The following is a 25,789-nucleotide window of genomic DNA, read 5'->3' on the forward strand; positions in this document are numbered from 1 at the left end:
CACTCTGTAGCATATAGTAACTTAAAATGACTAGAGACCAAAATGCTGATCGCTTTCGAAATGTATGAACACATCAATTGCTTGCGTAGGTTAAAGGTCAATGTCAGCTTGAGGAAAAAAAAGGGTGTTGTGTAAGCAATCTACACTATATCTTTTATTGAATGTTTATCTTTAGACTGCTGTAAAACAGCCTTTCGTATTATTTCATTTTTTCCACAAATCAGATTCTCTTATCATTTGCCACACTCGTAATTGTTTGTCAAATGCCTCGACATTTCCCATATCACTGTCCAATATTTTAGCAAGTATAATTATTAATTCAATCACTTTGAAATAACATTAGTGTCATGATTGTGACATATTCGTAATCAGACAAAGGCCATTCTCTTAATGATATTATTAATTTATTTGTTTATATTCCTTATAAAGGAGACATTTAACGTTTCCATTGCCAGTATTGTAATATTTTCTATGAAGACGAAATCTGAAAATCATTGAAGCATTATTCTTATCATGTATCTATCACCATCATATCGTGCCGCCGCCGACACATTTAATGGCACTTTCTTTTAGCACGTCGGCCTAATGTCTTGTATGCATCTTGTTTATTGAGGTTTGATGTGACAAATACATTTTAAAACATTTCAATAGTTTCCAGTTAATAGCCCATTTGATGGACAATATTTAGCTCCACGAATATTGTTTCTGGTGTATTTTTAGTGGAATAGCAAATTAACGCTGAGAGATCAATACTTGATTGACGCTCATTGCATTGCTTGATACAGATTATATTTATTTATATTGTATTGTTAAAGTACTAAAATACTTTTTAGCGCTACAAATCAATTTATAGCTCAGCTAAGTTATTTATGACGTATAAGTTGGATTTCTTGAATAAAACTATATTTTCAGTGCTAAAAATCAATTCAAAGCTCGCCCACTTAAGTAGTATAAATGATTTATAACAAAGGTTTAATAAATCGTAAAAAATAGGATTTTATTAAGAGATAAGAAATGTGTTTCCATGAAATCAAAGTAGTAAGTTACGAAATGATAAATAAATACAAAGAAGACCAGTGAAACTTAATTTATTATACATTCAATTTCTTTTCCACTGCAGTCCGATAAAACAATGAGAATAAAGACATTATATTTCATTATGCAAACTGTTTTTAAAATTAACATGTCTTTACTCGTTTTATAACAGCACATTTTTTCAAGAGGAATTTGACATTAACATAGCTTCGTTGTTCTATACATCAAGTGAATAAAACGATATAAAAGATATTCGAATAAAATAACTTATTTCAGCAATACATGTATAGCAAATAAGGGTCATCATAAATCCTGTTAGATTTTAGATTGTCATTGGTTATTAATTTAAATTATAATATCATATATGATTTTGTCATCTATGTCACTGTTTCATACGTCATGGGTAATAGTTTAAATAGTTCAAGGTAAACTAACGGACACACCACTGCATCCTTATCAAACCTACGACGAGTGTAATAAACCAAGTTGGCTTGACACAAATTCAATATTTTTTATATACGTAAATATGTTACTTAAAGTCATTGTTATTAAAACCATTTTGTCACAGATACTGTTTGCTTTTTTGTTCACTTTTTACTTCTTCTACAGTGTGTGAATTAAGCTTGTATTTGTCAAACCATTTCATTTTAGTTTACCATCGGAAACAGATTTAACTGATGCGACCACTACAGACACATCCTGCACTGTTTACTCTTCGGTGTCAGAACATAGTGTGAAATTTTCCCTACTAATGATGAATAGTTACACCCAGAATGAAAGATTGGCTAGTCCATTTAAAATATGTAGCTAGGAAAAACTTAAAACAATGTTCAGCTTCCTTGTCATACGAAAGTTTTATTTGATTGTCTTGTTTGCGGCATGTTTGCTTTTACAATATCTCATTAACCTGGTCGATGCCTGATTGGTGATTAGGATCAGAGCTTAGCAATGTGTAAACTGTATTAGAGAGCAACATACAGTATCTAATTGACTCTAATTGGATGTGTTGTAAAACAGATTATGCGAGTGATATTTGCAGATGGAAGTTGTTCATAATATATAGTGGCCTCTCTTAACGAAGTGTACGTTAGTTTACGTGAGACTTTTAAGTCGGGGTCATTAAGTGTCTTGTTTGAGATGTCTGGTAGCTGCGTTGATTAATTGAGTTTGCTTTTCTGATTGATATGTTGGTATTTTATAGAGTATTTCATTGTAATGATCACAAAATTCACACTTATTAGTATTTAGTTGTAGTTTTCTTTTCAAATGTGTTGCAATGTTGCGCACACAAGGTTAGTCTTTTTGTTGCTTTGTATTTTGTAACAAGAGCACTTCCAAAGTCACCCTACACAAATTTTGAAAAGGAATGATAAAATTTAATGTAGAAGTTATTCTTTACCATTCAATAAGGGAGAGGTGCATGGGGACTCTTTTGTCGAGTGAGCAAGGTTGCTTATTGACTTCGGAACATTCATACGTGACTTTACGTAACTATAGAAACTTTTAGGGAATATTTAAGTTTCAAACCGTGCGTGCAAAAAATATCTGAAATGCAACAATAGTCTCTCTCCCGCGATTTAATTTGCGAGTGATCGAGTTTTTGATAACTTAAAACCAAAAATATGGAAACAAAGTGATCCCTCGAAACTCGGGACATTAATCACAACAAAATTACATGAAAAACCAAAATATTAAAATGATTAAGTACATTATGACTTTTCTTCTTAGTAAAAGTAATAATGATAATGATTAATCTTTTACTTGATATCATGAAGCTTTAACTAGAACGTATTAACTGTGGAACATACTTTTCACAGACATTCACAGCAATTCTAAACATATCAAGTTAGACGCAACACTTATCGTGATAAGGCAAATAATAATCTCACAGAAAAAGAGAAATTCATTTCCTGAAACCCCCGACTTTTACATGGCTGGGTTAAGGCTTTATGTCTCTATGTCAATATGTCAGGAATGTCTATTTTGTAAATTAAAGAAATAGCAGACTCTTTGATAAGATTATCCGGATTATTTGGCAGAATTTTCAAATGAACTTCATTAAGTCGTATATCTGACAGCTTGATGAAGTTGTGTATGGTTTTGTATTTAGTTGCTGCAGAATTTGATAAAGCTGCTTGCTTAAGCTACTTTAGTGGTCACTAATCTTTTGTTGCTTTGATTGATGTTACCTATCTGCCTGTCTGCCCACGCACGCGCCCACTCGCTAGTCCACATTACTACCTACCTGTCTACCTATTTATTTTATGTTAGTCTTAATTAGTTTATACAGAATTCATTTTAATTCGATTGCGTAGGAAGCTTAATGCTTATAGACACACTCTCGAATTTCTTGCTCAAGGAACATTGCCTTGGCCCTGACAGGGTTTGAACCAACGGCAAACCATCCTTAAGTTACTGGCAGGACGCCCGACGCCGTTAACCACCCGGTCATGCCGCCACATCTAAATTGTTTACAGACGGTCTGTCTTTAATATTGTTTAAAGTTAAATGCACTTCTTACATGCTCAACGTGACACAGAAGTTTAGTTAATACGATCATTGTCATTTTGTACGTAATGAACGATGCCCTGATATTTAAAGGCTGCACGTACATCTGAATTAAACAACTTTCTCTATTTTTGTGCCAGTACCAATATTTTTTGAAACCAATAGAAAAAAAAAACAGACAACTAGAACGTTCTTCGTGTCGAATAGGTTTCAAGTCCAGTGTTTTTCAGTGCAGAAGAACGTAAGAAATATTTATGTGCACAAATGCAAATTTAGTGCATCTCTCACAAAAAACTCCAAATCATACAGCGTAGGTTTGAAACTCTTTTATGTGTCTTAAATAAGTTGAAAGAGCATTATATATATGCCAGTTATTTTTATATTTTGAAATTAAGTGTAAAAGTATTCTTTTGTTGTTGTTTTTTCATTCAATTTGGTGAGACGTTAGATAAGTTTCAGTCTATCAAGTTGAATCGTGTTGATGTTGTATTTTTTTTTATAGAAAATAAACAAACTCTTATAAGTTACACACCCCATTGAGTTAACTACATTAAATTTAAATATTTTGAAGTAACAATAAATAATAAAAAAATGTGCAAACTTTACACAAACGTGTGTTAATCGGAGTAAAATATCCTATGAAAATTAAACTAATATTCTATATTAATAGTTTTAAACGTTTTTATTCATTTATTTTTTCGCATCAGTTGATTAAATAGAAATATAATTAAATGTAAAAAATAACAAATACAATAAGGAATAAAGAAATATTGTGTCTGGTTTGTTCATACGCATAGTTACAGCCAGAATTCTTTAATAATTATTTATCACAATATTTTTATATGGAAATTAATTTGTTTTAAGTCCGAGACACGTCAACCTGTATTAAGGAATTATTGTTCAGAGAGGTATCACCCCTCGGGTTAAAGCACAAAATAACAATAGGAACTCGCCATTTAATGGACTCTTGACACCAAAACACAAGATAAATAGTCAACTAAATGGAACCGATAACACGTAGTGTCAATCACAAACAGACGATTGATAAAAGACGAACAAAATTACAATGTTGACGGCATTCTAGAATCGCGTGTGTTGTTGCTCTTTGCCATAACAGAATGCGTTGTGTTTAATAAGTTTAACAGTAAAAGTAACAAACACAAAATTGGACGTGAGATACAATTTGTATGAAGATATGACTTCATCAAAAGAACACCACTTCAGTAAATTCATTTTTTCAATACTATGTTTGGGTATATTCATCCAGTAAGATGCACATATTTCAACAAATAAATCCAGTATGATAACATATATGCATTTTCATGAGAAAAATATTACAAGTACATTACTTAGGGCCATGAAATATTTTATAACAATAATGTAAAAAAGAAACATGGGCAGCATTGTATATGGCATCGTTTTATTCGTATGTTGTAAATAAATAAATTAAAAACAAAAACACTTATTGTGTTAAAAAATTCAATCGGTTTCAATTTTCAGAATGAGACAAGATCGGTAACAAATGTGAAAATCGAAAGGAATATGTGAATACGACAGTTTATTCGTGACAATCATATATATCTCTCACACCCTCTAACACCGGCTGAGGCGGTTTTTAATTCTTATGGAAATCAATGTTTCCTAATTACTAGCCACTGAGATTAAGTACGTTGTAAGTGACCTAATCGAGCCTTATCAAAAGAAGCAAATTGTTTAAGGTGATAGTTAAATATTTCTGGATGTCAGTTTCGTAACTGCGTACTAGAATGAGACGTGTACATCTACACTTTTAACTGATGATTTGTTCAACAAAATTTTGTCAAAAAGCTTAGTATTTTGCCGGAGAATGAATTATTTAGCATGAAGAAAATTTTTGTGAATACTCATGAAATATTCTTTTGAATATCATAATAAATGTCTTCCTTAAATTTTGCAAATTTAATATCTATAAAAAATAAACCATTCCTAATGAAGTATTGAAAAGCAAATGAATGGGTTTTGTTTTAACTTCAATTAAAATCTTTCAAAATTGAACTCAATCTATTTTATGTCTAAAACTGATTGTTTGAGAAATTGACTCCTCGTATGTCAATATTAGAATCTTAAGAAATAAGCAAACTCGATAAATAAATATTTGGTTTTTGCCATACGCACTCTAAAACAACCCCTTCGGGATATCTTGTTAGTGTGCCAGAAAAGTGCGTTGTAATAAACCAACTATCTCTTGTCAATAATCAGATATAAAAAGTCAGATTTATTATTTGGCATTCCTGAATAACTATGCAACTGTTTAGATAAGCACCGTAGATAATAGAAGTTTTATCTTGAGTTACAGGTTCCAGTGACTTTAAACAGTATGACAGTAATATCTGTATCATATCTTGTTTTACCCAAAGCCTGTAGGAGGCAGCTAGTTTTAATTAGTTCAATATAAGCCGGGTCGTCTGTTAATAGGTCTACACTGTTTGCTATTCAGTCAGTATAAGTTTGAATAATTCCCTGAAATAAGGAATGGTTTTTGTCCGTATTATAAGGGTCAAGCTTTATAGCTGAGGGGTTTTGTTTATTTATCGATTTTTAATACGTTCAAAATCCTAATGAACAACCCTCGTAGAACAAAGATAAAACGTTTTGTTTACATGTATAATGATATCATAAATAGTTTTCCCTATAAGACAAAAGAGTTTGTTTTACATAAAGATACTGTTATTCATTTTGTTCTTGTTTTGTCTACACAAATCACAGTTATAACCCTAAATTGCTATATATGATATTTAATTTACAAATTAAATGCAATTCATCAATTTAGTAACGCTGTGGTTGTTGTAATTGAACTGAAATAATAAAGATAAATATTTTAGTCTGTCAGCCGTAAAGTATTGCGAATACGTCTAGAATTGTCTTAAAATAAGCCACTGTTACTGATATTGGAGAAACTTTCCATTTATTCACAATCATAAGAAACAAAGTCGACATTAAATGATTGCTTATCAGTAATGAACGTGAAACATCAATAAAAAAGTGTCAGAGGTGACCCAAGATTAAACATTTAATTGCAAGAGTTGTGATAATTGATGTAATTTATGTATGTGTCTTGCTTTTTTCCTTGCAATGTCACGGAATGTTGTCATTAGGGCAATGGTATTCCATCTACCAAATAAAACCGATGAAATGAATTGGCGATATAGATTATATATAGCATTTTGATTTGGTTTTACGCCGTACAGTATCAGGTGCGTGTTCTTGCCTGTAATAATGAACGGAGGGGCACCTGAGGTCTTCCTCCGCCAGAACAGCTGGAAAGTTGACATTTACTGTGTTAGTGCGACTTAAAACCGATCCAAACAAAAAAAAAAGCAAAAATAGTTGAGATCATATAGCGACTGTCAAGCTTTACTAACTTTGCTTACATTGGCGTAAGGACTTAATGATTTTAGATGATATATAACTTATTGTTTTCATCATTTTTCTAATTTCAGATGATTCGTCGACAGAACCGTCCAAACAAGGAGATAAAGGTAAACATAAACTGTTGTTAAAGAAGTATATAACATCTAATTCAACTATTTCTGCTGAAAACAATCATGAAGCATTTGAAGTCACGTTTTGGTACTATGGTCTTTTTAAATGATTTCTTTTAAAGACTTAATTATAAATCTCATGCATTTCAATAACAGATACCGAATGTTTGTGACGCTAATATCTTTACAAAAATCTTCATAAATCTAGCAATGTGACGGTGGGAATAGATCTTACTTTAAACAGCTATATGTCATAAAAATCATTTCGTAATTTACAATCAAGCAACACTATTGCTCATGAATTATATTTAAAACTAAATAGATTATGTGTAATATTTTAAACAATTAAAACTATTGTTTGTTGCAGCTGGCTCTTCCAGAGAACCGTCCACGCCGATTGTACGACCTAGTACTGTTCGGCCGACGAAAGAAAATGGTAGGATTTATATCAAATTGTTTGGAAAAAACAGTTGTTTTACGAAAATGACTGCCTTTTTTATTATTAAGTTATGTGATAGCAACATCATAAAAAATGTGAAGAAAGTGAAAAAACGTTGTTTTTTTTTTATATGAATATATTACTTTTTATATTATTATCACATTATGTTGCTGAGTATTATCCTTCGTACAAGAATAACTTGAATTGTATGTCTCAAATTCTAAATTTCAATCTTAATTTCCTTTCCATGCATTGTGGTTGTGGCGTGAGTTATTTCAGATGTTTCAAACTGATTCTTTAAAAGAAATTCCTGTATTGTTATTAAATCATGAGTTATTACTATTTCAGTTGTTTGGTTCCAGACCAATTTCATTGAAGGAAGTTTGCGGATTATTCAGGGGCCTTTTTCTTCTTATAAAGACGAATATAGTGACAAGTCATCAACATCCTACTCCCTATTTTCATCATCATTCACATATCAGGTACTTATATGGACTATTTTCTTTAAATATAGCGTTATGTAGCATTTAATGTTACTTGAATGTAACATTTGGCCTCGAGGTTATAAAACATTTTTCTGACTTTTGTCTCAAATCTCCAGATTTTCATTGTACATTCTGAGCTGATTTCTGACCTATTAAATACTGGAGATCTAATTTTCTTTATAACCTTGAACTCTTGTTCTGAAAGACACATTACATATGATTTGAGTATTATCCTGGACTTTGCTGAAAATGACGTGTGCGAATGCCCTTAATAATTTGTACCAATATAATTATAAAACATCATGGTCTTGACGATTTAAAACTTATTTATACAACCTGTAATTAGTCATTACCGTATTTTTGCAATGTTTGCAAAGGTACTGACTGACGCATTAAGACAAGTTAAACTAAATTAAAATTATGTTTTGGTAAAATTAAAAAAATCGAAGGATGACATACGCACTCTGGTCAAAACAGCGCTAAGGTGCACACTGACCAGGCTCTATATTTGTGACAAAAGTAAGTCAAAGTAAAATTCAAAACGTTATACAATGAATACATACATCTCCTTTTATATTCTTGTATGTTTTCTCCGTTATAAAGTCAGTTTGCTGGAATGTGAAAACTATATCAAAGCAAATTCCGTATTTTTAGTTAAAACCGGTAATTAGATATTGATGTTAAATAGCAGACGACATTGCAGACGACAATAAAAGCGCTTTTGTTTTGTAAAGTATTTTTATAGCACTACCTGGTAATGATGAAATCGGTAAAGCTATTAATCTTCTGTACGGAAGTAAGATGACAATAACAACTGTTATTAACCTTTTAACTGATTGATAACCATCAATGCTTACACAACACGACGTTTTTAAATATTACTTTATAATCATAAAGAACGAAACGTATTCTTAATCCTTTATTAATTTGAACTGGAATACAGCTTGTGAAAAATGAAAAGTTACCAACCGATGATAATTCTAAATCGGCAAAACCGGAAATGAGTGAAAGACGCAATGTATATTATACACAAACGCTCAAAAGTGAACAGAAGAAAAGAGCACAACGACGTTACAGTAGTACGCCACATGATAAAGATACCTTTGCTTTTTATTTTCCTTTTATGAACAATTAATTTAAATTAAAGGAGTAATTGTTGAATAGTAGAGGTCCTTTAATATGTTATTTGAGAAACTTCCGTAAAAATGCAATCAGCCTGCTCTTACCGGTATTCTCGCACCAATTTTTATGCATTTTTTCCTTGGACCAAAAGAGATTTTAAGTATCTGAAAGATATAATTTTTGCGTTTTCATAAATATATAAAAAAGCCAAGAAAATAAAAGCAAAAACATGTCATGTTGTTATTTGCATTGCTTTATTGTCATATAAATAAACATAATATTGTATAACATTATATTTTTCGTATTTCAGATAAATAACATATTAACAAATAGTGAACTAGGTGCATCATTTTCTCATATTGAAATTTTAGATATAAGGTATGTATTTTTTTACATAATGCAACTTGAATATAGTGTTTACATATACGAAATACTTTAGACTGTAATATAAAGATAATATTTATTTTCAAGATTGTATTTTTAATTTTACACAGATAGATTGTTTGTGAACTAGAAAAACTCAACTCTAAAAATCATATATTGCTCTGTATGGAAAACAGAAAGAAAAAAATCCGTTTACATGGCATTTTATTGCAGGCGTATTATCAATATGTTACCTTCTTAATCAATGAAAATACGAAAATAAAATTTGGTGTCTTTCTATTTTTAAAGGTAAATGAATCATTGTTAAATTTATGTAGCAATCTTCAGTCATATTGTTTCAGAAGCTGAAGCGATTTTGATTTTATATAATTTAAGATAAGAAATTTTTGCGAGGGATTAAATTTCGCTTATTTTGCGAAATGAAGACTTTAGTGCAAAATATCTAAGTTTCATATAAAATTAACAGAACAGGATGTAGAAATTCGCAAATTTTCAACCACGCCAATTAATCTGAAATGGTTATTTTACGAAATTTTGTCCACGCAAAAATATCTTATGATACATTATTATGCATCCCACAAAGTTTAGATATGTATGTACCTCTTTTTTTTTTATCTCTTTTCTATCTCTTCTTTATCTCTTTTTTAGCTCAGGAAGCGTGCTAGTACACTTCATCCTTCATTTTCGTAGAAATATAGATATATACTCTACCACATCTAGAAACGTCGCTGGATTACTAATAGAAGGCCTGAGTGATAGTTTGTTTATTATTGACAAACAATCTGTTACTTTTCAACTTAAAGGTAATAAAAACGTATGCAAATTGATATATGTGTTATAGCAGTATTTGTATATATGCTTTTAATGTGTTCTTTGTTGTTTTTTTTAAATATGATTCATGAAAATTAGTCATATGAATTTCAAACAAGAAACGCAGGACAAAAGCCAATATTATACATGTTTTTGGAATCAAATTTTCCAATATTATTGTATTATTTCGTCATAGGTTTATGCAAATGAAGCTTTCATAAAGATATTCTTTAAAGATTGAACGGAATAAAATATTGTTATGTGAGCTATTTACTTCAGCACAAAGAAAAACGATCCGAACTCTAGAAACTAGAAACTCTAGAAAATTTAAAAACAATTTTTAGTGATTTAAATTTCTACTACAAATAATAAAATTGCAGGATTTACATTTATTTCAACAGAAATCGATTACATTTGCATTCGTGTTTTACTCCATTCATTACGATGCAAACTGTGAAATATGCTTTCTTTATGCCTGAAGTAGTATGCCCTTATATCAGACAATTTTGTATAAAATATTGCATTTTGTTGTCAGCATAAAGCTTCAGCTTTTGTATAATCATAATCATACAGAGACATTTGTTTCCTATTTTACTTACTTTCTTATTTGTGTTGAAATATTCTCGTCTGGATATTTGCGCGCCATTCTGAACAATGCGCTGTAATCGCCACATTGACAAATACTGCCGTTGCCGATATTGTCAAAAAATGCTACTTTTCAGGAGAATCTTTGTTAGATGTGACTTTCTATTTACATGCAAATCACCAACTGAGATGATTTCAAACGTATCTAAAGAATTGATCAGCAAGCAAATTGTCTGATATGTTAGCAGATAGTACAAATGACGTCTACCTCTGAACGATCGACCGACAGTTATATTCGTATTCATATACCATAATGCTCCATTCATAGTCATGGCCTAGATGTAAACTGTTTTCAACGTAGATATAATACAAGGTTAGCTTTTAAAAAAGCTAGTAGCGACTCGCTTCGTAATTTTTTTCCAGGGGTGCGTTTAAATGTAAAAATGACAGTTCTGTTAGCTGAAGAGACTTCAGCGAACATCAAAATAAAAGTGACATAAAGTTATGGAAGCCAGTTTCACTCAGTTTAACAAAGAGGAATATGAGTATATATGAATATGCATGTAAACAGATAGAATGAAGTCCCTATGTCTATGCACATTTACTATATGGCCTTTTGACCATGACCAAATAAATGTTAGATAGGTAGAATTCATAAAGATGTCTCTTTATACGAAGTTAAGTTGTAATATGATATTTAGTATTGGAATGAGTGACAGACACAAGTCCTAAAGTAAACACAAGTTGTCAATTAATTCAGCCAGAAAAGACGGGATCCTATTAAAAATATAGGGATCCCGGAATTAACCAGTCTTAGATGTTTTTCAGATAAGCCGGATCCTATTAAAACATATAGGGATCCGGGAATTGACCAGTTCAAGAATATAGTTTTCAGAAAAGCCGGGATCGTATTAAAGTATAAAGAGATCCAAGGAATTGGCCAGTTCAAGAATATAGTTTTCAGAAAAGCTGGGATCGCATTAAAACATAAAGGGATCCCGGGATTTGACCAATTCAAGAATGTAGTCTTTGATTTTTCCAATTAATTAGGCATATAATTATAAGTATTGTGATTTTTAAGTTTGTTGATAAATAGCTCTAAATATATTTATATCCAAAGTTTAATTAATTTAACGTTCATTACATACAATAAAAAAACTTAACGTTTAATGCCCTTCATTACGACAATAATCAACACAAATATAGTTTATAAGTTTTTCCTCTATCTTTTTTCCTTCATCTTATACAATCCCGGATCCCGGCCAGTCCGGGCGTCCCGGATCCCGGCCAGTAAATACATACACTAAATACCGGAAAAGATAAAATGACCGGAAAAAAGAAAAAAGAAAAAAATGCACAGATATGTTAATTAACCAAACGAAAACTTACTACAGAGGAATAGGTGAAATCGCTAAATCAAAAGTCAGTGTTAATATGATTTATTGAAAAGAATTCATGAAAACAAACATTTTTAATCATCATAATATCTTTGCGCTCAAAACAATACTTGCTGCTTTTTAAATATGGCGTGAAAATTGAAGGTTTTTTGACGCTATGTAAGATTAAATTTGATTGGCTAAATAATTTTGGATCCTAGCCCTGATAGATAAATTTTTATAGAAAGCTGGAAGCCAGGCTTGGATTAAATTTTTGGATGGATTCGGAGTTTTAGGTTGTTTCTCAGTAAAATCCTAACGTAATACCGGCTCGCCGTGGCGAGCCGGCATAAAGATTGCATGCATTTAAATAGTCAGTCATTGCCTTGTTGAACTGGTGGCTTTTACAGAATAATGCAAGCTTCGGACAAACATGTGAATGACGTCAATGTATTCAATAAAGTATAAGATGCCTGCTTTGCCAAAACACATATATTAACAATGACTGCAGGGCCATGACTATATAAAGTAAATTTACCATTATTTCTTTGACATCTTAAATAGTTTTTTTTTACTTTATTTTAGATCCTGCTTTATCTGTGATAACTACCTCAAAGCCGGGTAAGGAAACGCTACATTTGTTATGGACACAAACATTGTTTTAGTGATTTACTCTGCCCAATTGTCAGGTCATTTTGTAGAGTACCTCGAAAAATCAGTTAAAGTTTACATTTAGATCTGCACATAATACATTAAAATTAAACTTGAAGGCTTACTTTGAAGTTATTACAAAATCTATATTGAAAAAGCATTTTCTTCATAAAAAGAGTAACCATGAGATTTTGACAACCTTACAAACATTACATTTGTCATATCGCTGTTTGCAACTAACTTGAAAGCTTTTTATTAAAATATCAATGCAGGATGTTTGTGAGATTGTCTTACATAAGCTGATGCTTGTTATAGAAAAAAGGCTATGAATAAATTTGAATGATTTAAGCGATGCTTTTGTTCTGCTAGGTTTATTACACAATCATTTTAGAACATTGGTAAAGAGCATGGACCAATTGGCTGTTATGCAAAACAAGAGTTTATTCAATTGAAACATTCACATTTCCTCAGATAAGAATTTCTTTCAAGTTAAACCTGCAAAATTTGTGAACATGATTTGCCCTGCTTTAGATTTGGAACAGGTCAATCATAGTTCAAGGAATGTCAATAACAAAATACAAAAATTGAGCTACCAATTATTACATGTCTGGTCAGATTGCATGGAGGTACAAGCTTGCTGCCCACCCCTTGTGGATGAGGGTTGAGGCATCAGAATTGCAGCCACCATTATTTGAGGTGGTTTTGACCCTTAGTGTTGCTTTGGGTTTGTCGCACCCGAGGTTGGCCCAAATCACCTTTCTTGTTTCGGCGCAAGAGACTTTAATTGTGTGGGTGCGCCGTTAAACCAAATAACAAATAAACAAACAGTCTTGTATTGCCTTTACACTTATGACAAGGTCGTATCATGTTTCATTCAAGTTAAAGTCAAAATCAACATGTTTTTATTAGGCTTAAACGATATAAAAGAACAATATGTTTGCAACTTTACACTTGTGTGTTGGTTTTTCTTTAAGACATACGAATGAAATAAACCATTTATTGAAAATATTTAGAAAAATATTAACGATTTCACAAATAAAACATATCATTTCACATGTTTTCTTAGGAGTATGTGTTCCGGTGTCCTCCGCAAACTGCATGAATTTTTCAAGCTGGGATTTCACAAGTTATCCCAATTTTCTTGGACATAGAAGTCCAGTGGAAGAGGCTGCTGCAGAAGCCGCACATGAAGAATTATTTCAGATATCTTGCGGAAAAGATTTTTGGTGCGCAGTCTTCAATCCCAAGTGCAAACGTAACAAGACGGTTCCCCCTTGCAGAGCATACTGTAAAGGTAAAAGGAATGTATTATGTTATATTCTTATAGGACATTCATATTCTACTATTGAAAAAAAATAAAGTTGTTTTACTCCATGGTGGCTGATTTGTGCCATTCGTGTTTTCGCCCGCGACCCCGCCTAGCGAAAAGTCGAGAATTTAATATGTCAACACGCTAATTAGCATGGGCGCGGGCGAAGTTTTATCTATTAAATGCAAAAAGAAACAACAGAATATTATTTATATTTATTTCACAAGGTCAAAATACATTTAGTTTTTCAGAATTGATCCAGTATTCCAGTGAGTTTTTAACATGCACGTGTTTTTCTTTCAGTTGTGTTTAGTTCCTGCGGGGCAATGTACACTCAATCAAATATTAGTTCTTTACTAAACTGTGATGATCTGCCCGACTCTGACGATCCGAATGTATGTTTTCGTGATCCATTCAAACGTACGTATATATCTAACGACGACCCAAAATAAGACGTAATCATTTTAAAAGAGACACGCCTTTAGGGAATAAAGATATATGAGCCGTGTCATGACAAAACCAACGTAATGGGTTTGCGACCAGCATCCGCGCAGTCTTATCAGGATCCATGCTGTTCGCTTACAGACCCTATAACAAGTAGAGAAACTGATAGCGAACGGCATGGATCCTGATCAGACTGCGCGGATGCGCAGGCTGGTCTGGATCCATGCTGCTCGCAAACCCACTATGTGGGTTTTGTCATGGCGCGGCTCAATTTTGTTTAATGTGGATAGGTCTACAATCGGCACATGTTTCGTTTCAAATATTGATAATAATCTATCATTTGGATACACTTTTGAAATATATTTATGGATAGAGTTCTCTTAAGTGATTTATTACGAACATATATTTGAAAATCATAATATTTTGTTCTAGAACACTTTATTATCTGCTATATATTTATATGTCTCATAGGCTCATGTATCTAACACTTCCCAACAACATGCATAGATAATTCTTTCTTACTTTGTTTCCACAGATGATACTCAATACTATCAATATAATCATTTATGGTATAAGAGATCTTCTATTATAGACATATTAACTTTAAAGTTAACATACTTTAGATAATTATTTGACGAAATGTATAAATATTCCAAAAGCCGATGAAATGCAAAATATTGTAGAATATTTTCCATTTTTATCATCAACTTTTCTAACAAGTTACTAACGGAAATAGAAAAATGTCTGGATATTTTGTCATTGTCATTTTAGATTTATGTGGGTTGTAAGGGCTTCAGGCTAGAAACACTTTAAACATTTTATTTATACAGTTAACAATATTTACTTCTTTAAAAAAAAACATTCCTCGTACTTGTAAATATTCGTCAGTTATAAAGATTTCTCAATTAAACGCAAATTTCGTTTAAAAATGTTATACACTTTAACAGCATAAAATACCTAAGATGCATTTGGAAAAGGTTTGCAGATATCAATCATAAAATATAATATAATCTATAAAATTATATAATATGGTTCTCATAAAAATATTTCAGCGGGAAAATGTTTTACAAACAATGAGACAAGATGTCAGGACCTTGGGTATAACAAAGTTGCGTTTCCCAACTTTGCTGGAATGAGAAGTCCATACCAAGCCCAAGAGTTGATACACTTAATGGAAATGATAGGTGGCGCAACAAAATGTTACAAATATCACCTGTTGTTTGCTTGTACATCACTGATGCCAAAGTGTTCTGGCACAGGCTTAGTTCCATATCATGCCATTCCTCCGTGCAGAAGTCTATGCAACGGTATGTAAAAATGTGAAAAATGCAGAAAGATAACACAAACAATCATATGAAACGTCAATTGTTAATACAGATCGAGTATCAAAATTTAAGGGTTTTTTTTCATTTAAAACTGAATGTTTCTAGGATAATTTGAGCCGCGTCACGGCAAAGCCAACATAATGGGTTTGCGACCAGCATGGATCCAGACCAGCCCGCGCAGTCTGATCAGGATCCATGCTGTTCGCTATCAGTTTCACTACTTGTTATAGGGTTTGTAAGCGAACAGCATGGATCCTGATCAGACTGCGCGGATGCGCAGGCTGGTCTGGATCCAAGCTGGTCGCAAACGCACTATGTTGGTTTTGTCATGGCGCGGCTCATTTCTAAAAGCAGCACATAAATATATTGTTAAATGTACAGTGTCGAAGTCAATGTCGCATTATTGAAGTAGTCAAACTATCATGACCAGTAATATTTATGAATTAACTAACGTTTTTAGAAGCTTTACAATGGGATAAAGATACTAAAATGTTATATATAATATTTGTGTATATCATCGAGAAAAAATGTTTGTTATTTATGCCTCAATTTCAGCATTTAAGTCCCGTTGTTCAATATTCATGGACATTTTCTGGTATCCCTGGCCTAAAGAACTATACTGTGACAGCTTCCCTGATGTAGACGATCCAAACATATGTCTAGGCTACAAAACTGCACATGAACCTCCTACTATTGAAGGTAATCTAGCAACTATTCCTCTAGATTTAGAAGGTTTGCAGAAAACCTGATGTTTGACAATGCTGTTAATTGTAACTATATTCTTTACTATCTATTTTATTGTTTTAATTATGAATCAATACAACTTCATATGATTTAAAAAGATCATATACGTTGACAACATACTATGTGAAGAATTGTGTGTACAAACTAATTAGACCCTTGTTTTACAGAATGCCCTGCTGGAGAGGACAGATGTGACAATACAAGATGTATACCATACGCATGGAAATGCGATGGTTTTCCTGACTGCCAAGATGGTTCCGATGAAAAGTCCATACAAACAACGCTTCCACTGAGGAAATGTGGTCTGTAATAGTTTTTCTTCCAATCCTTAGCAATCAAAATAAGACTTCTTGGTAATCACAGAGTTGTCAACAAAATCTGTGTTTCAAGATTAATTATTAATTGTAATCAATTTGAAATTTAAAAATGCCATGAATGTGACGCTAAAGCATGCCAATTTGAACATTCATGCCTGCAGAAAATTAAGTTTATATTGAAATATGATATAAACTTTAGGAAAAATAGTTACATGTGTAATTAATTGCGATACCTATTTTGTTGGTTTCTTTTCTTATTGTTGTTTGTTTGTTTGTTTGTTTGTTAAGTATTCATAAAGGATCGAATATTAATTTTTCAGTAAATTGTCCAGCCGGAATGTTCAGATGCTCGTATGAGTCAGCAATCTGCATTGAGTCAAGCAGCCGATGTGATGGTGTTGAAGATTGTCCAACAGCATCTGATGAAAGGGGATGTCGTGAGTTGCTATTTACAATATTTGTCGAACATCTTATAGGCACATTATTTTTCAGAAATGAATAGAAATATTGTTTTCTAAAACGGGAGAATTTTGTTCAGTTATATTGTAAGAATAGATTTTAAGCATGTTTGCAATTTATCACCTGATGAGAGAAGTGCTGTAAGTTAATTAAATTTGTCATAAATAGTACAAAATGTAAACAAAGCAGTATTTTGACATCCATTCAAAATACTAATTCACTATAACGCTACTAGTTGTCAAACAGCAAAGAAAGCAAAAGATGACATAGATTTATAGCCAATGAGATCTGCTATAGAAACTATAACATGGCACCAAAGTAAAGACGTTTTTTAAGTAAAATATAAATTTACTTTCAGACCTAATGTGCCTTTTTTAAGTTATTTCTTTTTTTTTAAAATTACATGGAATGAACAAACCTCAGATAAAATTCATTGATAAACTGAATAAGAAAATCTCACAGATATTTTATAATTTATGTTTGTCTGATACAAAAATTATCTTTAAAGTGAAACTAGATGATGGTGGCAGACAAGGAATTGTGACAATGTACAGTTCATCAGCCAACGATCAGATTCCCATTTGCAGTATTGGTTGGACAAAGGACAAATCTGACATCGTTTGTTCACAAATGGGATACATTGACAGGTATTGATATGCAGGCTTCATAACCTCTGATCACCCTTTCAAAGCTCCATTTTATTCAGTTCCGCCCCTTGTTTTCTCGTTCAGGCATTTCTTTACTTGGGGACCATAACCCGCTTTTCATTGTATGACACGACCGTGTCACATTGGAGGTTCCATAATAACAGCCGTATGAACACATCTGCGGATGTTTCTCAATCCAAATTTCACCATTTTCATGTTTAGTTTTAACTTTATTTATTCAATAAATTGTACATAAGATGACATTTACAAACAATGCATAACAATGTAATTCAGACTGGATTGGAAAACAAGAAAAACATCACAAGTTATTCAAAAGAAGTATACCACCAGATACATGTCATTTTTGTAAAAATTCAGAAAGTGATCTTAGTAGTAAAATCATTGATGATTTACAAATAAAGTGGCTTTAGAAAGCCTCCTGCACTTACGGCTCGCATAAACTACCGCCAATAAAGTGACTTGATCAAGTCTGAGACAGAAACTGACAATAAATGCAAATGTTGCCAATCCTCCTTTAGTGAGAGTGTAATAAATGCTACAAAATGTACAATTAAAATACTAACTTAAAAATATAAACCTTGCATAAAAAGTGAACATTTATATGAAATTTAGTAAAGCTTGCTACTTAAAAAAATTGTTTTGTATTGTAACTTACAGAATCACGCAATGATACTGTACATATATCACCATCTTGCAGTGAAGATTTGCATTCGTACTTTTTGTACGAATAAAACTGTATTTTCTAAATATTTAAAACCAAAACAAATGTGAGTCATTTTTTTTTGATTTTGTTTCTCTCCATTTGGCTCATTTATACTATTTTTATGTTTACGAGTATTATTGTACTTCAAAATGAATCAAAGCCCTAATTTAAGAGTGACAAGTTGATTGCAAATTAAATATTTATAGGCCATTTCTTACATCATACAATTTTATCTTTTTTTCACATCGTTAAACAAACGAAAACAGTTTATGGTGTTTAAACACTCCTTAGAAAAAGCTCAATTTTTCATCTTCAGACATGATAAGGAATCAACTAGTGTTATGGAATAAGCATTATTAAGGATTACGGACCCTGGTAGCATGTGTGGGAGCTAAAATTTTGTTTCCTTGTTGTGATTCTTCAAATAATGACGTCACAGATGATCTGGCATTATTACAATATCGTCGAAATTAAGTTGATATTTAACAATTTATTAGGATTCGCTTGCCTTTGACATTGATATAGAAATATGTAAGATAAAGTGAATATTATTACAACGTTTTATTTCAGTACTTCTCAAAAGTATGTAAATTCAGTATCGAATGGGTACTTTAGCCTAACATCGGCAAGAAACGGGTCCAAGCCAGAGTACATCGGGTCACAACTTAAACTGACGTAAGTACATAAAAGAGTGTTATCAAAATATCAAATACAGCTTTATCGATAAGAAATGAAATAAAATGAATTCTTCATTTAATTACTTTAGATTAAAAAAGAACACTGCCTCCCGTAAATAACAATATCTATTTTTTTCCAGCTAATTCATCAAAATTTTCCTAATATAAATGTAAGGCAATTACGAAACTTCAGATAATATGATGACGACCCTTGTAAATATAGAATCTTAGAATTATTCTACACGATTGAAGAAGTACATTTTAAGATTAATTCAATTAAACATTGTTTATTACAGTAACACTTGTGTTGGAGGTACTGTTGTTTCAATTTCATGCGGGTTACCTGGTACGTAATATTCTTTGCATGTCGGTTGATATACAGGCAGCCTTGTCTTTTAAATTAAATTTTAAGATTTCTTTTTAATAAAGTAAAGTCAGGCCATTGGAGATAATAAAAGATGCTCCATGCCTTTAGCACTCCTTAAGCAATATTCATTCTTGAATGAAAACAATCTTAAACAGTTACAAAATTGCAGAATAGGTTTAAATATGTCAGTCCATTACGGATAATAAAAGGTACAACATGCCTCTAACACCGCTTGAACAATATTCATTGTTGAATACAATAATATATTCTAATAAAAACAACTCCTCCGAGATGACAAACGAGGTAGTTTTTACAACGTTTACACAGAATCTAACACCCTATTGTTGAGATAGTATAATTTATAATATATTTTCTGTATTACCAGTGTGTGGAACTAGACCGGCCTACATACACCAATCCCTCCGTGTTGTCGGTGGTGCTATTGCAGACCCGAATGCATTTCCATGGCAGGTGGCAATATTCGGTGGGGCTGACCATAGGTACTTCTGTGGAGGAACAATCATTGCAGAGAATTGGGTACTCACGGCCGCACATTGTATTGGAGGGTAATGACAAATTTATTATAATTGTTGATTTACGTCACACCGACACATTATAGGTCATATGGCGACGTTCCAGCTTTACTGGTGGAGGAAGTCCGCAGTCTTAGCAAGTTCGGCAAAGTCTTTTAAAATTATTACAGTAAATTCAGTTGAGCAAAACAATACTTTAGACGCAATAAAGAATTGGTCTTAAATTTCTTACCTAAAAAGTTGAAAAGTAAATGCTTGAAAAATGGTCAAAGTGGTGTGCCCCATGGAGTACTCCTCTCCCTGCTTTTCTTTGCTTTCAAATTCGAGATCCATGAGTGTCATTTCTTTTCTATCACTCTTTTGCACACAACTGTAACATTATTACTATCAAGTCATTATACCATATAAGTGCTGTTAACGCGTCAGACTAGTTATCTAAAGATCTGCGTGGGTTTAAATCCTGTGAGGTACGAGTCGTTGTTTAATTGAGCAAGAATCTTTACACTCATCGCTCAATATTTGGTTGGTTCCAGGGACGAATTCGATAGTGTGTCTATTAGCTATAATCTTACTACACAATCGAACCAAACTAAATGCTGTTTAAACCAACACGAAATAAATATGAAAAAGAATTTATTCATTTTGATACTTTTGTTGTATAAGTATTTGAAAAAATCATATCAAAATGCATTTGGACAAATCATTCTCATTAAATGTATGACAGAGATGCAACATTCTGTATGGTAGAGAGAGAAAGTTGTTCATTTTTATTTTAAACACAAACATGATTACTTACTAAAGAAACACTAAATGAAAGACAAAAATTATTCGACCTTTACAAAGGCTTAGTGGATATATTTATTTATTCATGCATATTTTCAGACTCCAGAACCCTAATGAATTATTAATTAGAGCTGGACAGCCTCGCCGAGACACCTATTCCCCATATTTGCAAGAATTTCATCCGGCAAATTTGTTTGTACATAAGTTATACAATTCCCATACAGTCGATAACGATATTGCATTAATTCGTCTGAAAGAAAAGGTGCTTTATAATGATCACGTGAGACCAATATGTCTACCTAAGACGGCTAAGAGATTGCCAGTCGGCACAAGATGTACTGTTATAGGTTGGGGAAGACAGGGAGACAGAGGTATAATTTATAAATTTGTCTCATATGTTAGTGACTTTTGCAAAAATGTGTATATATAAAGTTGTCGCAAGTCAGTCATAAAAATAGACGAAGGCAATATTTATGACTAATATCTTCATACTGGTTAACAGGACATTACAGTACAAAAAATGCATAATTGGAAATACATTTTTGTACAACAAAGTAAGAACAAAATTATGACAAAAGAACAAAGAATCTTGCTTTCGTTTTGTTGCTTGACTGGAAGATACTTTGTAACAGATATTTTTAAGATTTGATGATACATTCATTTCTATAAATGTTGGAATGGACCTTATTCTCGTATATATGATCTTATGCATTGAAAATAAAATTTCTTATCTTTTTCCACATAAAGATCCAAATTAATTTTTTACATATTTTCAATACTGCAACCCCGTAATAAAATCATTTAATCTTCAATTCAATCTGAAGCACCTGATTACGAGCGACAAATTCGTCAAGTAAACTTGGAAGTTACAGACTGGAAAAAATGCAAGCATGCCATAGAAAATGCCGAAATCCAGGTGCCATATCAGCTCACCGATCATATGTTTTGTGCAGGAGGAGGACTCGGGCATGATTCTTGTGCTGTAAGTTATACCTACAAAATTGTGAAGTTGCAATAGTTATGCAATGCTATAAATTCCAAAATTCACTGATTGTAGGCAACTAGAATGCCTTGAATGTAATCAGACCGACATAATGCAATACTAAACAATTTTCTACGGAAATCAATGCTAAATGATATAATTTTATGACAATTGGAATTTTTTTATGCAATTTTATATCTTCGAATAAAACGGGATACATGTATATTATCAAATTTCTTCTCCACCGATAAACAGAAGGACAGTTTTGTTTGATATAACTATTAGAAAAAAATTAATGTTAAAGAAATGATTTTGTTTGAAACAGTATGCGAATAGAAATGTTTTCCCTCTTACGATGTAGTGATTAATAGTATATAGATAGAAACATTACAAGACAATTAAGCAAAATAAATCGTTCCATTCAAACTATATTGTGTTATATTTTTTTCTAGAAACAGTATAAGAATAGAAACGACATCCCATTACGATGTAGTGATTAATAGTGTATAGTTAGAACAAAACAACACAACTAAGCAAAATAAATCGTTACAAAGTGTATTGTTCATTTTAGGGGGATTCTGGTGGACCACTGCTTTGCAGCTTAGATAAATCAAAAGATACGTGGTATGAAGCTGGAATTGTGTCATGGGGTGTTGCCTGTGCGTACCCCAATGTTCCTGGTGTATACACAAACCTTCCTGGTTACTTGGACTGGATACGGAACACAACAGGCCTAAGTTATTTATAATAAATATGTAGATAATCACTGTTTGGGGATACAGTAACCTATATAACAAACAATCCGATATGAGTAAATAAATTTGATAAATTCGAGGACGCATGACATAAATGGAGTGGGTTATCCTTGATATAGTGAACATAGACAAAGTAGTACCAGATATGTTTGCTGTATAACACTTAACTTGGAGGTACAGGAGAAGGGACATCAGTTGGTTTGCAGTGTAGCTAAGTTGTTATGAACTGCTTCAATTAGACCATCAATGTTTGCGTGTGAATGCACTTAGCAACTCTGAGTGTTGACATAAAGAATAGTATCTTTAACTAAAAGATGTATTCGGTATCTGAAATGTACAGTTTAACTAGGGCAAATGGCATATAGTCTGTAAATAGACATATACTAACAGTAATATGCGTAATGGACAGTGTGAATGTTTCATGGAACTGTAGGTAACAGTCGAGAGCTAGAACAAATGTTTACTACGATAGATGTTTATTTTCATTATAATATTTTTCCATGCATTATAGGCATTATATATCTATTATTCTATCTTTGAGTATGTCTGTTAATAACAATGTAAAATACTCATCGGTATAGAACAAATGTGGTAATATTACAATTCCAATAAGTCACCTCCAGGTGACAATATTGTATGTAATGTGTATGTGTGCTATAGACTTTTTTCAGTAACCAAAGTGATCATGTGTCTTGGACAATATGTAACTATGTAAGTGATTATATTATTACTCGACCGTTGTGGTACATCATTGTTCCTTACCATGCATTCTTCTCTTGCCCAGAAATTATTGCTTACTGGGTAGTTATTCAAAAAGCCGGTTAGGGGGAACGACAGCCCTGATATGACCACAGATATGTGTTAAAATCGCCTTGCTCATGATTTTGCAACATCATACCTGTATACGAGCATTTTTGATTAAGAATAACTTTTGTCTAGTTGGATGGAAATTTCCAAAATGTATACATATAGGAATAAATTTTCATTCACAAATTCAATTGATAAGAAACCATAACTATAATTTGATTAGAATAATATATGCATTGGTATTTCTTTACTAGTTTTGTATCTGTGAGGTATGTATATCATTTTGGCACAAAGAGGAAGTAAACTACCTATTATTTATTTGATCATGGAATAGGTTAAAGGCATGGGGGTCAACGACATGATAAAGATGGCCATGAAATTATGAATAAATTCTCAAGCGGTACTCAATTTTCAATTAATACTATCTTTTAAAATTCTGAGTATCTTTTACAAGCTAAATAAAGCGTTCTATATACATTATACTCGCGTAAATCATTACCTCATACATGTAATATATATTATACCATTAATTTATATTTCATTTAATTGTATTCTATTTTCGTTTAATTGAATAAATTCATCCACGCCTACATGCTCTGTCAATCCGTTTTTCTGAGATATGACTGAGAGTTTTGGCGTGACAGTGAAACAAATAGGTACAATGCAATTTTGTTGTTAACTGCATTTATATACAACTAGATGTTTGTCACTTGAACATGTCATTACCTGATATTGTTATGTTTTAATATATATTCATGTATATACATGTACATGTTACCAAAGAAATATCATTACGTAATTTCAGTAAGTATTTACACTTGCTTTATCATCAAATAAATGATATTTTGAATATGTTTCGAGCTGGACCATTCTGTATTATAGTTTTCGATGTTGTTAGTTTAAACAAGATTATATATTCACATATAATCAAGATAATTTTAGAGTTTGATACTAGTTAATGATTCAGTATGCGTTATTCAGACGGACAAGCGAACATGTGCTTATATTTGCGTCCGAATACTAGTATTTAGTGATAGGTGTATCCAATGCATTATTTGTAATTACTAAGATGTGAAAGAGTGAAAATAACCTACCTATATAGATACAAGATACAATTCATTGTGGTTTAGCTAGTGATGTGCAGTTAATGGGAAAATGTACATCAATAATGTATTTCCGCTTTGTGTTGTTATATAACATCATCATATCATTGTTAATACTCATAAATCCAACAACTTGTTATTACTTATTATTGTTTAATTCTGATCTTTCATGTTTGCGTTGTACAAATATTAAATATATTAAATTTATCATACCTTATATATTACAATTTCTTGTTTTTATTGTGACATTTACCGAGTTTAACTGTAATAAACTCACTGAACTGATCAAATTACTTAAGTTTTTTTAACAACAAAACATTTCAAGTACGATATGAAAGAAACACGTATTTCGTAAGTATTATAATATAATATTATAATAATATAACGTTAACATATTTACATTCCTAACATTACATTAAATCATTGGTCTCGGTGAACAGTTTACTTTATCTATTAATAGCATTTCCTGTGAACTTATAGTGGAGATTCTAGAAAAAAGAAAACAAAAAATGCAGACTAGCTTTGACTGAGTCTACTAAAACTTAATGACAAATGCAACCAAAAGATAATGAAGGGATTTACATCTATTTTATGGTCCCTAGCACCGGTTTAAGCAGTTATCATATTTAACAATATTAGTCCTAGCATCAATGTTCCCGAAGGACCCAGAACAATATATTTACGCTGAGATGCAGTCCTGGACAGCTGTTTTACATCAGTTAACAACTGCTGTTGTATAAATAAGATTTTTGGAATACAGGTGAAAAAACATCACAAAGATAATTTTGTGATAGTTATGAGAGATTGCCATCTAATAACACCGGCTGTGTACAAACATCCTTATTTATAGGGAATCATTGCTAAAGTTATGTGATAGACGCGTTTTTTATGCTTTTG

The 25,789-nt window shown here is 31.9% G+C and overlaps 1 protein-coding gene across 4 annotated transcripts in view; it reads left to right on the forward strand.

Annotated features, from left to right (window-relative positions):
- LOC132728820 (atrial natriuretic peptide-converting enzyme-like) overlaps positions 1 to 25,109 on the forward strand; it is a 96,193-nt gene extending 71,084 nt beyond the window's left edge. For 3 of the 4 annotated variants that reach the window (XM_060714494.1, XM_060714520.1, XM_060714503.1), the window contains exons 3-21: positions 7,023 to 7,061; positions 7,432 to 7,500; positions 7,852 to 7,985; positions 9,421 to 9,488; positions 10,143 to 10,297; positions 12,851 to 12,886; positions 13,983 to 14,210; positions 14,529 to 14,645; positions 15,722 to 15,976; positions 16,550 to 16,693; positions 16,906 to 17,040; positions 17,376 to 17,492; positions 18,023 to 18,161; positions 19,456 to 19,560; positions 19,859 to 19,908; positions 20,315 to 20,495; positions 21,345 to 21,616; positions 22,070 to 22,227; positions 22,799 to 25,109. In XM_060714494.1, the coding sequence (XP_060570477.1) occupies positions 7,023 to 7,061; positions 7,432 to 7,500; positions 7,852 to 7,985; positions 9,421 to 9,488; positions 10,143 to 10,297; positions 12,851 to 12,886; positions 13,983 to 14,210; positions 14,529 to 14,645; positions 15,722 to 15,976; positions 16,550 to 16,693; positions 16,906 to 17,040; positions 17,376 to 17,492; positions 18,023 to 18,161; positions 19,456 to 19,560; positions 19,859 to 19,908; positions 20,315 to 20,495; positions 21,345 to 21,616; positions 22,070 to 22,227; positions 22,799 to 22,975 (2,579 nt within the window). In that variant the 3' untranslated portion in view covers positions 22,976 to 25,109. The remainder of the gene's footprint in view (positions 1 to 7,022; positions 7,062 to 7,431; positions 7,501 to 7,851; positions 7,986 to 9,420; positions 9,489 to 10,142; positions 10,298 to 12,850; positions 12,887 to 13,982; positions 14,211 to 14,528; positions 14,646 to 15,721; positions 15,977 to 16,549; positions 16,694 to 16,905; positions 17,041 to 17,375; positions 17,493 to 18,022; positions 18,162 to 19,455; positions 19,561 to 19,858; positions 19,909 to 20,314; positions 20,496 to 21,344; positions 21,617 to 22,069; positions 22,228 to 22,798) is intronic. The other variant, XM_060714512.1, reaches the window with a different exon arrangement.
- The last annotated feature ends 680 nt before the right edge of the window (positions 25,110 to 25,789 follow it).

This window comes from Ruditapes philippinarum, unplaced genomic scaffold, assembly GCF_026571515.1.
Source record: "Ruditapes philippinarum isolate M1 unplaced genomic scaffold, ASM2657151v2 ctg2859_1_1_1_1, whole genome shotgun sequence".
NCBI lineage: Eukaryota > Metazoa > Mollusca > Bivalvia > Venerida > Veneridae > Ruditapes > Ruditapes philippinarum.